Genomic DNA, 14,595 nt, shown 5'->3' on the forward strand with positions numbered 1-14,595 from the left:
CGTCGCCGCCACGGACAGTGTTGCCAGGTTTTGCGAGAGAAACAAACAACCTAGGTCAGTGGTTCCCTTTTTTTCCCTCCCTGGAAATAAAAACGTCTGGGTTTCCGAGGCTAGTGGTTCCCAAACCTTTTCATGTCAAGGACCCCCAAATTTACACTAATTAGCCCGCGGACCCCCAATTGAAAAGATATGCCAAGGACCCCCATAAGAGAAGATTTGTACTGCTCTAGACTAGCAGTGATTCTCAACCCGATTAATTTCAAGGACCCCCAGTTTGACATGCATTAGTCTAAGCGGACCCCCATTGAATGGCTTTTATATCTCTGGGACCCCCAATTTATATTGTAAAATCAATGTTAATTTAACTCTGAGTTACAGACCCATAAGGGTCCATTCTGAGTTACAGAGTACACAGACCCTGGAGACCCATAAGTTGCTGCTTACTAGCAACTTTGGAGAAAAACAAGTCGCTCATAATAAGCGGACATGGCAACACTGGCCGCGGTCTTCTAAACCAATCAGCTAATGATGAGTCCAGACAAATCACAATCGATCTGTGCAGTATATGAATTATATGAAGAAAATTAATAAATCTAAAAGCAAAAGTGTCAATAACTGTAATGTGTACATATGTGTATACATATTTTTTTAATTGTATCTTTTTTTTGTATATACTGACAATTGTAATTTCTTTAAAGATTTTATTTAAATATGTGTATTGTCATTTGTGTGTATGGGGGGAAGATAAATATTTGTAGCCTTTAAATATCTTTGTCAAATGAGAAAATGAATAAACATATGTTCAAAAAGTGTAAAATATAGTTACTAAAAGTTGCCCTTCGATCGTCTGCAAATCAAAAACAATTTCACAATACGTTTATGTATTGTAGCCTACATTTGCAAGTAAAACAAAAAAGTAAAATAAGTTACAGGTACGTTATTCTTTTATTTGCAGTTGCTAAATTCAACCATCAGGGGTCACAATATTACCACCCGAAAAGGAAAAGAGTGGCCTGACTGGCCTCTGATGCTTGGCAGTCATTTGAGGCTGCAGGTCTGGCACAGTGGCTGGACACTAAAAGGACTGGAGTCATATAATACAGAGATGATAATGACGACAAGCACTTCCAATGAGCACTTGCAAAGGAAGCTAAATTTACCTGGAAATGTAATGGGAATATCAAATTAACATGCACAGGCTACAGCATGTTGTAAATCCAGATATATTATTTCTGAATTTGAATGCATTTACCTTAGTTCACCCATAGTCAAAGTCTTACTAGGAACACAGCTGGACAGCCCTTGTTAATTTTGACATTTACCTTAGTTAATTAACGCACAGTAGAATCAAAGTCTAAGCAGGAACAACAGGACAACAATGTTGTTTATTTTCACATTTTAATATTATATATATTATATATATCATTATCATTACTCATCCCACAGATTGCACATCGAAATCATCAGACATGTTAATTGGAGCCCCCAAAAAAGCAGGCAGCCATTCACATCCTCTGAAAATAATAATAAAAAAGTCTGCAAATTAAAATAGTCAAATGAAATAAAGCCATAGATTAAATGTAAGGTACCATATTATTGTAGCTGTGTATCTGAGCTGATAGGGCAGGCAGGCAGTACAGTATTGCATACTGTAACAGGAATTTGGGAGACTTAGATAAGCCCTATTTATGGTTCATCATGATATGACAGAGCCACACGCTGAGCTTGTAAATCTGCCATTTCTGATGTGCGACACCATCGTACAACATAAATGTGGCCTTACTGGACATTATTGGATTGCAAATATAGGTCATCTCCTTCCTTTGGCTGCAATGCCATTATACATTGCCAAATTGTGGCTCGAAAATGGGCAATGCGGTCAACAATTTGTGTCATAATCGTTTTGTTACTAAAAGCCCATTCCCATACTGGCATTCCAGGCCATATATGTGCTGGCTTCATTTCCCACTCATTCACAAAACACATTTAGTGTGACTTGCAAACAAGTTGCGTTGCATTGCATTGTGAGCACATATCAGCCCTGCTGTGAAAGTGGTTCACTGGTGGGACTTTTGAACAGGGGGATTTGCTGTTGGCTTCAGAGTACTAGGAACTGTTTTTTTTATTCTTTTTTTTCATTGTCTGTTCTTCACCATCCTTCCCACTGAATGCCTATACCAGTGGTTCTCTGACTTTTTATTTTCAAGAACCCCCATAATTAACGCTCAGACTTACAGACCTACCCTCAAAGAACACAGAGGGGTCCCTCGGCCCTATTTGAGAACCACTGGAATATACCGTAGGCCAAATAGAACCTCAGGGATGCAAATGGTCACTGACCTACACTTTGGCTTGTGTGTTACATCCAAATAACACCCCATATGTTGGAGGGTATAGCAGCCAAAACCCTCTCATAAATATGATTTATCATTAGGTATCTACTGTAGGTAAGATTGTGAGATGAAAGACAAAACTGTTAATAATTAAAAAAAAGATATAGGCTATATACACGATAGTCTTAGTGCTTTGAAGCTGTGAGCAAGCCCTTGGCCCTGGCAATATGCTGATGTCCACCAGGTATCCCCTGAACCATCCTAGCAATAAAGTAATCTACTGTTAGTTGTTCAAGGATTAGGACAGCGTGAAAATGTATTCCTTTTTGATGTCACAGAGAAGATTGTGTGCCCATCTTATGCCTGTATTTAGGCCAGGTGCTGGACATCAAGGCGAGAATCAAGGAGGAGGAAATTGAATGGCAAACCGCCGCAACGTTTCGACCTCTAAGTCATAATGTTTTGCCTAATGAAGTCCTATAGTAAGAAGCCCAAACGTTGCCATTTAAACAAGTGTGCAGATGTTCTTTTTTTCTCCTTCCTATTTGGCGTGACATTATTTTACATGGTCAATACATATCTTTAATTGAAAGATGACAGTTTAGTAGTATTATTTTGCCTTTTGTACAATCTTGTGTTCTAATATTAAGGCCATAACAGCAAAAAAAGAGAATATCCTTACCTCTCTGTCCTAAAGCTTGTACTGTAAGACAACCTTGACCTTCGCACTAAGATCTATCATGGGATACCCAGTATAGATTGGCTCATGTTTAAGAGGTATCTAGGTCACAAAATGGACCACTGATAATAGTGTCATCTAGCACAAATGGAACCATCGTTACTCCCTGCTATTGTGGAATAATCACTGTTATATTTGTTTACAATACCATTGTTTGTTTATATCAGTTTTGTTGTCATCGTACAGTGTCTCCTCTGTATATAAGAGACATTTTTGAATGGTGAGTTACATCTCGCGTGACTCGGATATTAAACAAATATTGTTGAGTATGAATGAATTAATAAATAAGCCCCATATAGTGGATCCACAGAGTCTAACATCTCCAATTAGCCTCAGTCAATGGAATCAGAAATGGCCAAACCTCCAGCAGAAACACAAAAGGCCTATTCATAGTTCGGCTTTAGGTGATAAGGTGACCATCAAAAACTACAACAGGACATCACGCCGCGGTGATAAGCGACTCACCGCTCACCCAAACACATCTCTCTGATTTTACTAACCACCGTTTCAGTGCCTCTGACACATGTGCTCTCTCTTTCTCACTCACACTCACACACGCATCACACACGCACGCACGCACGCACGCACGCACGCACGCACGCACGCACGCACGCACGCACGCACGCACGCACGCACGCACGCACGCACGCACGCACGCACGCACGCACGCACGCACGCACGCACGCACACACACACACACACACACACACACACACACACACACACACACACACACACACACACACACACACGTCATCTGCACGGACAAAGAATGCATACAGTTACACACACGTGGCTGTCGCAGTGAAATTAAAAATAATAACCACCATCTCATAATAACCACATAGCAAAAGAAACAAAGCAATCAGGCAGGTGAATAAAGAGAGAGGTTATTACGTGTAGTACATTACAATAATGTCATGTCGCTTCTCTGTGCCTGTAAACATCTGCAAACTTAAGTAAAGGGAGGACTGCCAGTCTCACATACAGTAGGGAACATGGACATCTAGACTGTAAGTGTAAACATTTCAATACACAGACCCACGCACGGCATTGTCCCAGTCAGCTATTCATTAAGACATTTCAGACCACGCACGCACGCACGCACGCACGCACGCACGCACGCACGCACGCACGCACGCACGCACACACACACACACACACACACACACACACACACACACACAATGCACAATATACAGTAGGAGCATATAAACTACATTGCTGGCCCCTTCCTCCCTCCCTCTCTCCCATGCAGACGGACTGAGCATGGTCCATTCCTACCTGTTCCAATGCTGCCACCCATTGTCCACCAATTTTGTTTACACTTTTTTTTTTGTTTACGTTCTTCCACATCCACAGATACAAGAACAGTGTCCCCCAAATGTCTTCTTACCCTTCCTAACTGTCCTCTAACAGTGTTTAAAAGCATCGTGTTTGGCGAACAGTGTAGATCTACATAATGGGCGGAGGTGTATGTGTGGATGCGTGTGTGGGTCATATTGTTTTGGTTATTTATTGGTGGTCCAATCGAGAAGTGTGCGCTGAAAGACAGAACATCACATGAGGACAGGGAGGTGTGGAACTGAAGGACAGAACTTCACATGAGGGCAGGGAGGTGTGGAACTGAAGGACAGAACTTCACATGAGGGCAGGGAGGTATGGAACTGAAGGACAGAACTTCACATGAGGGCAGGGAAGTATGGAACTGAAGGACAGAACTTCACATGAGGGCAGGGAGGTGTGGAACTGAAGGACAGAACTTCACATGAGGACAGGGAGGTGTGGAACTGAAGGACAGAACTTCACATGAGGGCAGGGAGGTGTGGAACTGAAGGACAGAACTTCACATGAGGGCAGGGAGGTATGGAACTGAAGGACAGAACTTCACATGAGAGCAGGGAAGTATGGAACTGAAGGACAGAACTTCACATGAGGGCAGGGAGGTGTGGAACTGAAGGACAGAACTTCACATGAGGACAGGGAGGTGTGGAACTGAAGGACAGAACTTCACATGAGGGCAGGGAGGTGTGGAACTGAAGGACAGAACTTCACATGAGGGCAGGGAGGTGTGGAACTGAAGGACAGAACTTCACATGAGGACAGGGAGGTGTGGAACTGAAGGACAGAACTTCACATGAGGGCAGGGAGGTGTGGAACTGAAGGACAGAACTTCACATGAGGGCAGGGAGGTGGGGTGGGAACTGGACAGAACATCACATGAGGGCAGGGAGGTGGGGTGGGAACTGGACAGAACATCACATGAGGGCAGGGAGGTGGGGTGGGAACTGGACAGAACATCACATGAGGGCAGGGAGGTGGGGTGGGAACTGGACAGAACATCACATGAGGGCAGGGAGGATGTGGAACTGGGCCAGAACTAGATGATACAGAAGCACACTGGGAGCCGTCCCTTATGTCAGTGGTTCTCAAACCTGCCTAGGGATGGGATGATATACTGTACAAATGGCATGTCGCGATTAGCGACATTATCGCCGTAATCCAAATATGCTAAAAACTTTTAAAATGCCACTTTGTTTAACCACTTTAACCCCGGCATCCCGATTTTGGGGGGGAACGTTTGCCAAAAATAGCCGATGACGTACAAGCTCACAACGCGTTGTGTTGCAGTGCGTTGTGTGCTTGTAGATCATAAACGCTAATAACGATTATCGTCCCATCCCTAATCGTCAGCGCTAATCTTTTTGCTATTTTCAAATATTGTATTTTATTTTTATTTAGCACAGTATAAAAACAATACAATAAAACTTATAAAAATTATGAGGGAAGTGCTAGGATGAGGCAAGAAGCCCAAGGGGCTTATACGAGGCCTCTACCTATGTAAGATATAATAAAAACTTTGTTAGCTGATGTATACATGGGTTAAAGTGGTTCAACTGATGCTATATCAACTCATTTTGCTGGGGACCCCCTGGAACCCTGTCATGGACCCAGACCCCACTTTTTTTTCTTTCTTAAAATCTTTATCCCACGATTTTTGTAACCCATTTTCTCACCCAGTGTCAATTGTCTAATGTAATCCTGGGCTCTACGCTCCCTCTGCCAACCTGTGGAGAGCAACGGACTGACCTCATGCTTCCTTCAATGCATGATGAGCGGGCCACTTCCGAACACCTGACAGGGGGGAGTTTCCCCGCTAGGACATACTGCGTTGAATGAACACGTTATTCCATCCATTTCCTTTCCCCTCCATCAAGTGCCTTGGCTGACCAGGGGGAGGCAGTATAGAGACCAGGATTATTGCATCGTCTTTTATGAGGGTACCTACCCACTTTGAGAACCACTGCATTATGAAAGGGCTGCTATTGTCTTCTTCTTTTTTTTGTGAGACAAGTTAACTTTACAAGTTAGTAAAGTCTGTTGCTGTTTTTGGACATATAGAAAACTCTCAGAACGGGATAATCCTCCAGTTACACGCTTCCTTCACCTTGCCATCATTGTTTAAAATCTTCCTCCTCCTGACTAAGCTCCCCTCTCTCTGCTAGCTTAAGCTTACCATTTCATTTTAAGGCCATGATGGGAGGGCTGCTGGACACAATGATTTACAGGCGTTACGTCACTCCCAATTCAACATGGAAGGCTTGCTGCTCAGGCTCTTTGGAGACCTGAGCGTGCAGGCAACTAGCTAGCATGATGGGACCGTTTCGGGAATGGAGAGGCAACTGGCTTTCCAGCTACCGAGAGACGGCCTGAAGAGGCAGCTAGTTGCAGCAGCTTGATATTATGGGGTCTTCCCGCGTGCGTGCGTGCGTGTGTGTGTGTGTGTGTGTGTGTGTGTGTGTGTGTGTGTGTGTGTGTGTGTGTGTGTGTGTGTGTGTGTGTCTTGGGCAAACGGGCAATGTTCTGTAGGTGTGTGTGTGTGGGGGGGAGGGGGGGTGGGGTTCAGTGAGCAGAAGAAGAATGTGGATCTTTGTAATGTACAATAGTATTGGTTTGATGGCAGCTAACTCTTTTGGTTCAGTTCACAAGGAATCATTCTCTTGGTTTAGGACTATCAATTCCTTTAAGATAACTATGTTTGTTTTCTTTGATTGTTTCAACAGTTTTGGATCCATGGCAGGATCATGCCCTGGAGAGAGAGAGAGAGAGAGAGAGAGAGAGAGAGAGAGAGAGAGACAGGGTGTGAGCCAGGGAATGCATTAATCATGACTTGAGTGCCAAAGCACTTGTTAAAAACAGTTGAAATGCACAGATTTTATAAGCTTCATTAAATAAGCTGTAAATGGGTAAAACGATTGAAACAGCAGCTAAGCCTATAAGACTGAGAGTAGACATTGATACCGTGCATGCGTGAGTGCACGGCTGCCTGCCTGCGTGCATGCGCACGTGTGCACGGCTGCCTGCGTGCATGCGCACGTGTGCACTGCTGCCTGCGTGCATGCACGCGTGCGTGCACGAGTGAGTGCCAACATGAGCTTTTTGCAGCAGCCAGGGTATGTATGTGTGGGCAGTCATTTACCTTTACAGGAATGTATGAGTCATGCAGCGTCTCACTCTCACCTTCAGCAGTGTTCAGCGAGGCCCTGGCAGTCAGTCAGTCAGACGGGTGTTCAGGGCACGACCGATTAATCTCAAACCATGAGTCTATACAGCTGCACAACACACACCAAGAGAGAGAAAATGTAACGTTTTGCATTTCCAATTGTCTACAATGCAAATGTGATGTAAACGGTCCCGTAAATCTATGTGTCTGTCTGTCTGTCTGTCTGTCTGTCTGTCTGTCTGTCTGTCTGTCTGTCTGTCTGTCTGTCTGTCTGTCTGTCTGTCTGTCTGTCTTTCTGCCTGCCTGCCTGCCTGCCTGCCTGCCTGCCTGCCTGCCTGCCTGCCTGTCTGTCTGCGTCTAGGGCTGTCACGATTACACATTTAAAGGAGAATTCCATGCTAGATGGCTTTCTTACCTTTATTTGTAGTTGTTACCACCAAAGAGGTCCAGGTGTTATTTTGTGCAAAAGCTCCTTATTGGCTATTTCCCCTAGCATAAGCCCTAAATTAATTGCATTGAATTGAATGGGAATTGAATGGAGCTATGGGGTGTTGTGCTAATTTGCTTATTTCCATCGCTCAAAATTATTATTTTTTTGTATATATCCTCTCTTCATAATGTAAATAATATCCCACTTTACCACACTTTACTACTTATTTCGATGGAAATAAGCAAATTAGCACAACACCCCATAGCCCCATTCAATTCAATGCAATTCATTGAGGGCTTATGGTAGGGGAAATAGCCAATAAGGAGTTTTTGCACAAAAAACACCTGGACCTCTTTGGTGGGGACGTAACAACTACAAAGAAAGCCTTCTAGCATGGAATTCTTCTTTAAGCTGACGATTAATTGGCACATAAATAATTGCAATTAACGATTTAATTGTGTTTTTTGCATTGAACATTGGAATGTTACAATTTGTAGCCTATTTCTGCCTTCATACAGTTGATTTTGTTGACAATTTATTTTATTTTGGCAGGCCTTGATGGCATCTAAATGGAATATTTTACACTAGGCTGCATGCTGAAAATGATCTACAAGCTGTGTGTGCGTGCGTGCGTGCGTGCGTGTGTCGTGTCACTGAAACGATCTCACCTTTTGTGGTAGATGCAGAGGCACGGCAGTCTGGCTATAGTGTCCCCTTGCTGCAGTTCCTCTAGACAGATCACACATTCACCAGCATCCCTCGCTAACACATCATCTGGCACAACACGCACGCACGCACGCACGCACGCACGCACGCACGCACGCACGCACGCACGCACGCACGCACGCACGCACGCACGCACGCACGCACGCACGCACGCACGCACGCACGCACGCACGCACGCACGCACGCACGCACGCACGCACGCACGCACGCACGCACGCACGCACGCACGCACGCACGCACGCACGCACGCACGCACGCACGCACGCACGCACGCACGCACGCACGCACGCACGCACGCACGCACGCACGCACGCACACACACACACACACACACACACACACACACACACACACACACACACACACACACACACACACACACACACACACACACACACACACAGTGAACATTAGAATGCGAGGCTGACAATGTCAGAGAGACTTATCCACTTTCACCCTGGCATCACTATTTTGGGCATGTCATTATACGTAGGTGGAACTTTCCGAAATGTTTTCAAAAGAGTTGTTGAAATGTTTTGAATTTGAACCCCAGGCAGCGTCTCTGTTCTAGAGGGGAAACATTCGCCACAAATAGCAGATCTACAAGCTCACAACGTTGTGGGATCAGATTAGACCTTCTGATTACATTTGTTAATGTTAAATAAGGCTGAAAAAAGGCTATTTGTGTTTTGTTCACAGCACACCTGACAAAAGACCTTTGATAGTTGATGTTGATTAATATAAAATTGTTGACTTTAATATGGTCTGAAAATACATTATTATGGGTAGAAGGTGTAGTTGGCCCTTGAGTGTTTTCATATCTAATTTGGCCCCCTTTGAAAAAAGTTTGGATACACCTGGTTTAAGGTTAAAAGCATATCAAATAGCGCAGGGAGAGCGAAGCAGAGCATTGAGTGACCATAACCACAAGCATCCATCCATCCATCCATCTTCAACCGCTTATCCGTAGTCGGGTCGCGGGGGCAACAGCTCCACCAGAGAGCTCCAGACTTCCCTCTCCAGAGCAACATTAGTAAATTCCTCCTGGGGGATCACGACACGTTCCAAGGCCAGTGAGTCGATGTGTTTCATTCAACTGCACCTTGGTCTGCCCCGGGGTCTCCTCCCAGTGGGATGTGCCTCGAGGACCTCCCTAGGGAGACGCCCGAGAGGCATCCTAACCAGATGCCCGAACCACCTAAGCTGGCTCCTTTCCAGGCGAAGAAGCATGCAGCGACTCCGAGTCTCTCCCGCGTGACTGAACTTCTCACCTTGTATTCGCGACCTTATTCTTTCGGTCATGACCCACACTTCATGACCAGGTGTATAGGAACGAAGATTGCTCGGTTATTATCACTGCTTTTACAACCACTTTTTTATTTCTTTATTAATCAGACGTATTACTGTAATAAAATACCAAAAATGTGCTGGGGAAATGTACGGAATAGCTTCATATTCATTGAATCAGTGGAGTGTTGCGTTCAACTTTTAGTTTTAATCCAATCCATTTGAAATGTTTTATGCTGTACATAAAGGTGTTAAAGTGGAACTTATGTAAGTGAAAATGCAGCACAGGAACCATTCATGGCCCTACACTGACTGTGGTTAGTGGTTATTAAAATAAGAGAATATGAATTATGGACACACTGGGGCACAATGCCAGGCGTTTCCATTGTGTTATGAAGACATTTAAATTGATCATTATTCCATCTTTCTGCTGCTGACCTGTTTCAGCATTTTCAGTCAGACGAGATGTCACACTAGTCTGAGGGTAATGTCAAAATCCCCGAAAACGGTTAAGGGTTATATAACTGTCATCATTATAAGGTAATTGTTGGGCATAAGGATTGCTGCGTCCGTCACTTATAGTCTATCTGTCCGTACATGGCACTTTAGTGTCAAACACACACCTTGAAAACGAATGGCTGGTTGGCACCTTCATGTGAGGATAATGGTGACCACACCATGGCCCCCTGTCTTCTAGAGCCAACATTTGGCCACTTGCATATAAGTTATCTCAAAATCTAATGGCCAGATTGCCAACTTGCCATGAAACTTGCTGAAGAGTTTCCGGAGGAAAGTAGCCTAACCATTTGAGTGCCTTATTGTATTTATTATTTGTTTATTAGTGTGGTTGCTATAGGCAACGCACTATTGTTCTCGGCCCAAGAATGAGTGAACCTGCTTTTTGTTAACTCTTGCACAAGAGAAAAGTGAAGCTTTTGGTCATGGTAAATGGTGCATTTATATAGCGCCTTTATCCAAGGCGCTTTACATAGATTGTGCATCAATTCACCCATTCACACACACATTCATACACCGATGGCGGCAGAAACCATGCAAGGCACTAGCCAGCACATCGGGAGCAATGTGTGGTTCAGCGTCTTGCTCAAGGACACTTCGACACTGGGGGAGCCCGGGTTCGAACAGGCAACCTTGCGGTTACCATCCAGCCACTCTACCCCTGAGCCACCACCGTCCGTCATGCTTCACACACTGTTGTCGTCACTGTTGTCATGCTTCATATGACATAATATATACATAAGGACTGAATTCTTTATAACCACACTTGCAATTTCCCAGAATTTCACCTTTCTAGTTTGTAATTATTTTATCTTTTAGAGCTGCATTAATCTCATGGGGAGATTCAGTTTGCGTTAAGTGCCTTGCTCAGGGACACTTTGACGCGTAGACGCCGGCATGCCGGGAGTCGAACCGGTCACCTGACCTCTGAATGACCAGACGGCTTCTCCCCATGCCATCCTAGGACCAAAATGTCAACTTTGCACAGAACATATTTCATAATGTAATAGACAGATTGCAGTATGAACCCTACTGATTTTAGTGAGTCACTTTCCACCTACGCCCGACTTCAAGGTCAGTCCATTCAAACCACTTTTGTCCGGTTCAGCTTAAGGGCCGTTCGGACGGTAGGACTTTTAAAGTTATCGGGGAAGCAGATCGCTAATTATTTCACACTACGAGTCTCTTTTTTAAATCGGTAGTCATAATATCTATCACGTACGTGCAGGCTCCCGTGATACATGCGCAAGGCCGACACAGGACACTTCCCTCTCTCTCTCTCTCTCTCTCTCTCTCTCTCTCTCTCACACACACACACACACACACACACACACGCACACACACACACACACACACACACACACACACACACAGGGCAAAAACGTGTGTGATAGCCTACGTGTGCTAGAGCAAGACAGGACACTAAATCTTGCTGTCCATTAAATAATTCTCTGTCTGTCTGTGTCTCTCTCTCCGGATATTTGCGCACGCACGCACGCACGCACGCACGCACGCACGCACGCACGCACGCACGCACGCACGCACGCACTCACGCACGCACTCACGCACGCACGCATGCACAGAGTGCACACCTCGTGGTTCAAATGGTTCCATAATAGCAGTTGTGCTGCTGCGTAGATTCTGACTCTCTTTTATCAACATATTCAAGTGAGATGCGTTGCTTTTATAAGACTATATCAACAACAGCAATATTAGGCTAATATACCACTATGTATGACACCTGGATTTACCCGAGGAATAAGTATGACAGCTGAATTTACCTAACGTGACACAGAGATTCCTACTAATCTGCAGACAAAGAGCAGAAATGTGGAGCAGATGAGGGGGAGAGAGGGGGGAGGGAGAGCAGACAGTGTACGATGGAGCAAGAAGAGAAACAAGACATATGCTCCGACTGCAAATCAGCTTAGTTCCCCAATAAACTCCCATAACCCCCCTCTCCCCTCCCCTCCTCCTTCTCCCTCTCCTCTCACGTCATCCTGCTCCTCCACGCTCGAGTCTACACGAGTGTTCATTTAACGCCCAGAGTGTAAAATGGGGGACCCCACAAGGGTGGGTCAATGTCTAGTACATACTCAGGATTTTTACTGAGTATAATGTTACAGTAAAATCGAGAAAAACGGCATGAGGGACGCCCGGTTTCGGGCCGCGGGCCGGGAGGGGTGTGTCGTGTACCGAACGGGAAGGGACGGGGCCGAGGCAAGCGTACGGGCGGCCCCGGTTGAAAAGAAAAACAAAAAACAACAATGACGGCAAATCGAAGGCCGATAGGCCAACCGGGGCCCGACGATGGCAGGCGATCGCCGCCCCGGCCCCCAGTGGCGCGTTTCGCTGGCGGCCAGGCGCTGGCTCCCACGCCGGAAGAACGGGCACCGCCCGTTCCGTTTTTCCAGATTTGACTGATTTCTCGATTTTACTGTAACATAAAGATAGGTTACTTTCTCCATCAGATTATCTGTGAAGAAAACGGCACACCTCTGTGGTACACCTTCTTTCACACCCCTGATTCACCGCAATGGAATATAATAATACCATATTATCTCCTCCAATCTCTCCCCCAGTGGCGGAGGAAATACTCAATTTACTTATTAAAGCAATATCACAATGTGAATATGCTCTGTTACAAGTTAAAGTCCTGTATTCAAAATTGTACTTGAGTAAAAGTACCAAAGTATTGGCATCAAAATGTACTTGAAGCACCAAAAGTGCTCTTGCACAAATCCTTTTTTTGTCACATTTTCAAATTGCTCCGTATATGGAAATTAATTGAGTCTATGTACGGTATAAAATATATTGCACAAAAGTACAATATTTGCCTCTGATATGCAGTGTAACAGAACCATACAAAAAGGAAATACAAGACTGTACTGTACAAGTATCTCACAATTATTCTTAAATACGGTACTTGAGTAAAGATACTTAGTTACTTTTTATACCACTGCTCTCCACACCATCCACCCTCCCCCGCCCTCACTAATTATATTATTACGTCTGTGGCTTCCAATGCTGTACGCATCACCAGCAGCAGGCAGGACAGGTGTGCAAAGCATGCTGTCCGTGTGCAAGCAATGTGGTGTATATAGGTCACACACGTGTGTGTGTGTGTGTGTGTGTGTGTGTGTGTGTGTGTGTGTGTGTGTGTGTGTGTGTGTGTGTGTGTGTGTGTGTGTGTGTGTGTGTGTGTGTGTGTGTGAGTGTGGGTGTGTGTGGGTGTGTGTGTGTGCAAATAGCACACACACACCATGTCCCACATCTTGAATGGTTGCCATGTATGTACAGTATACAGGGGCCTCTACATAAGTAGACATGACAGTATAGTGGATTTGATATCAATAAGATATCTCTTCCATTTTCAGGTCCTCCATCATGCTGTATAAGCGTCGAAATTTAAAAAAAAAGGTTTTCTAAATCATGACAATTTTCGGAAAGATTTGAGGCACATTTTAACGATTTAAAAAAAATAGCAGACCTACAAGTTCATAGCGCGCCACTCGGTGGCGCGCTATGAGCTTGTAGATCTGCTATTTTTCAATAGCTAAATTATAACAATGTTTAAAACACCAAAAGGGGTTCCCGCCCAAAATGGGTTAATGGTTAATGTGGTTAAACGCTAACGTGACATGGATGCGTTCCAGGTCTCAATGGATTAACCTGTGTAATGATGACTCTGGGTAAATGAAAACCATAGAGGTGTTCATTCTAGAGGTTGGCTGTACCTTTGACTACAGCCTGGAGGAAGCCTTTCTATCCAAAGTGTCTAATCCAGACTACCTCACAGCTATAGGCTATATGTGTAAACTTTTAGTTTTTTTTATATCTTTGGCAGCCTATGTGCACAAGTTGGTTGTGAGGGCCAATCAGCTAGCAAGGTACTGCTCAGTATCCGCCATTATAGGAAGTCGCTCAATTTGGAGGAGGCGTTGTTTACCCATGATTTATGTCTGACAAGTATGTCAGCTATACTGTATGTAACGATGTTTTGCCTTCTATGCACTTTGGAACTGGCTGTTCTCCCATTGTCTGACTGCAATGGCAGTGT

At 44.7% G+C, this 14,595-nt stretch overlaps 1 protein-coding gene across 1 annotated transcript in view; it reads right to left on the bottom strand.

The window, feature by feature from the left end:
- Window positions 1-7,013: 7,013 nt before the first annotated feature.
- The window catches only part of znrf1 (zinc and ring finger 1), a 66,835-nt gene continuing 59,253 nt past the window's right edge, over window positions 7,014-14,595 (bottom strand). Inside the window, exons 3-5 of the mRNA XM_079501449.1 lie at window positions 8,675-8,780; window positions 7,594-7,685; window positions 7,014-7,162 (exon numbers count right to left, since the gene is read on the bottom strand). Coding sequence (XP_079357575.1) covers window positions 7,628-7,685; window positions 8,675-8,780 — 164 coding nt within the window. The 3' untranslated portion in view covers window positions 7,014-7,162; window positions 7,594-7,627. The remainder of the gene's footprint in view (window positions 7,163-7,593; window positions 7,686-8,674; window positions 8,781-14,595) is intronic.

This window comes from Electrona antarctica, assembly GCF_951216825.1.
Source record: "Electrona antarctica genome assembly, chromosome: 5".
Classification (NCBI taxonomy): domain Eukaryota; kingdom Metazoa; phylum Chordata; class Actinopteri; order Myctophiformes; family Myctophidae; genus Electrona; species Electrona antarctica.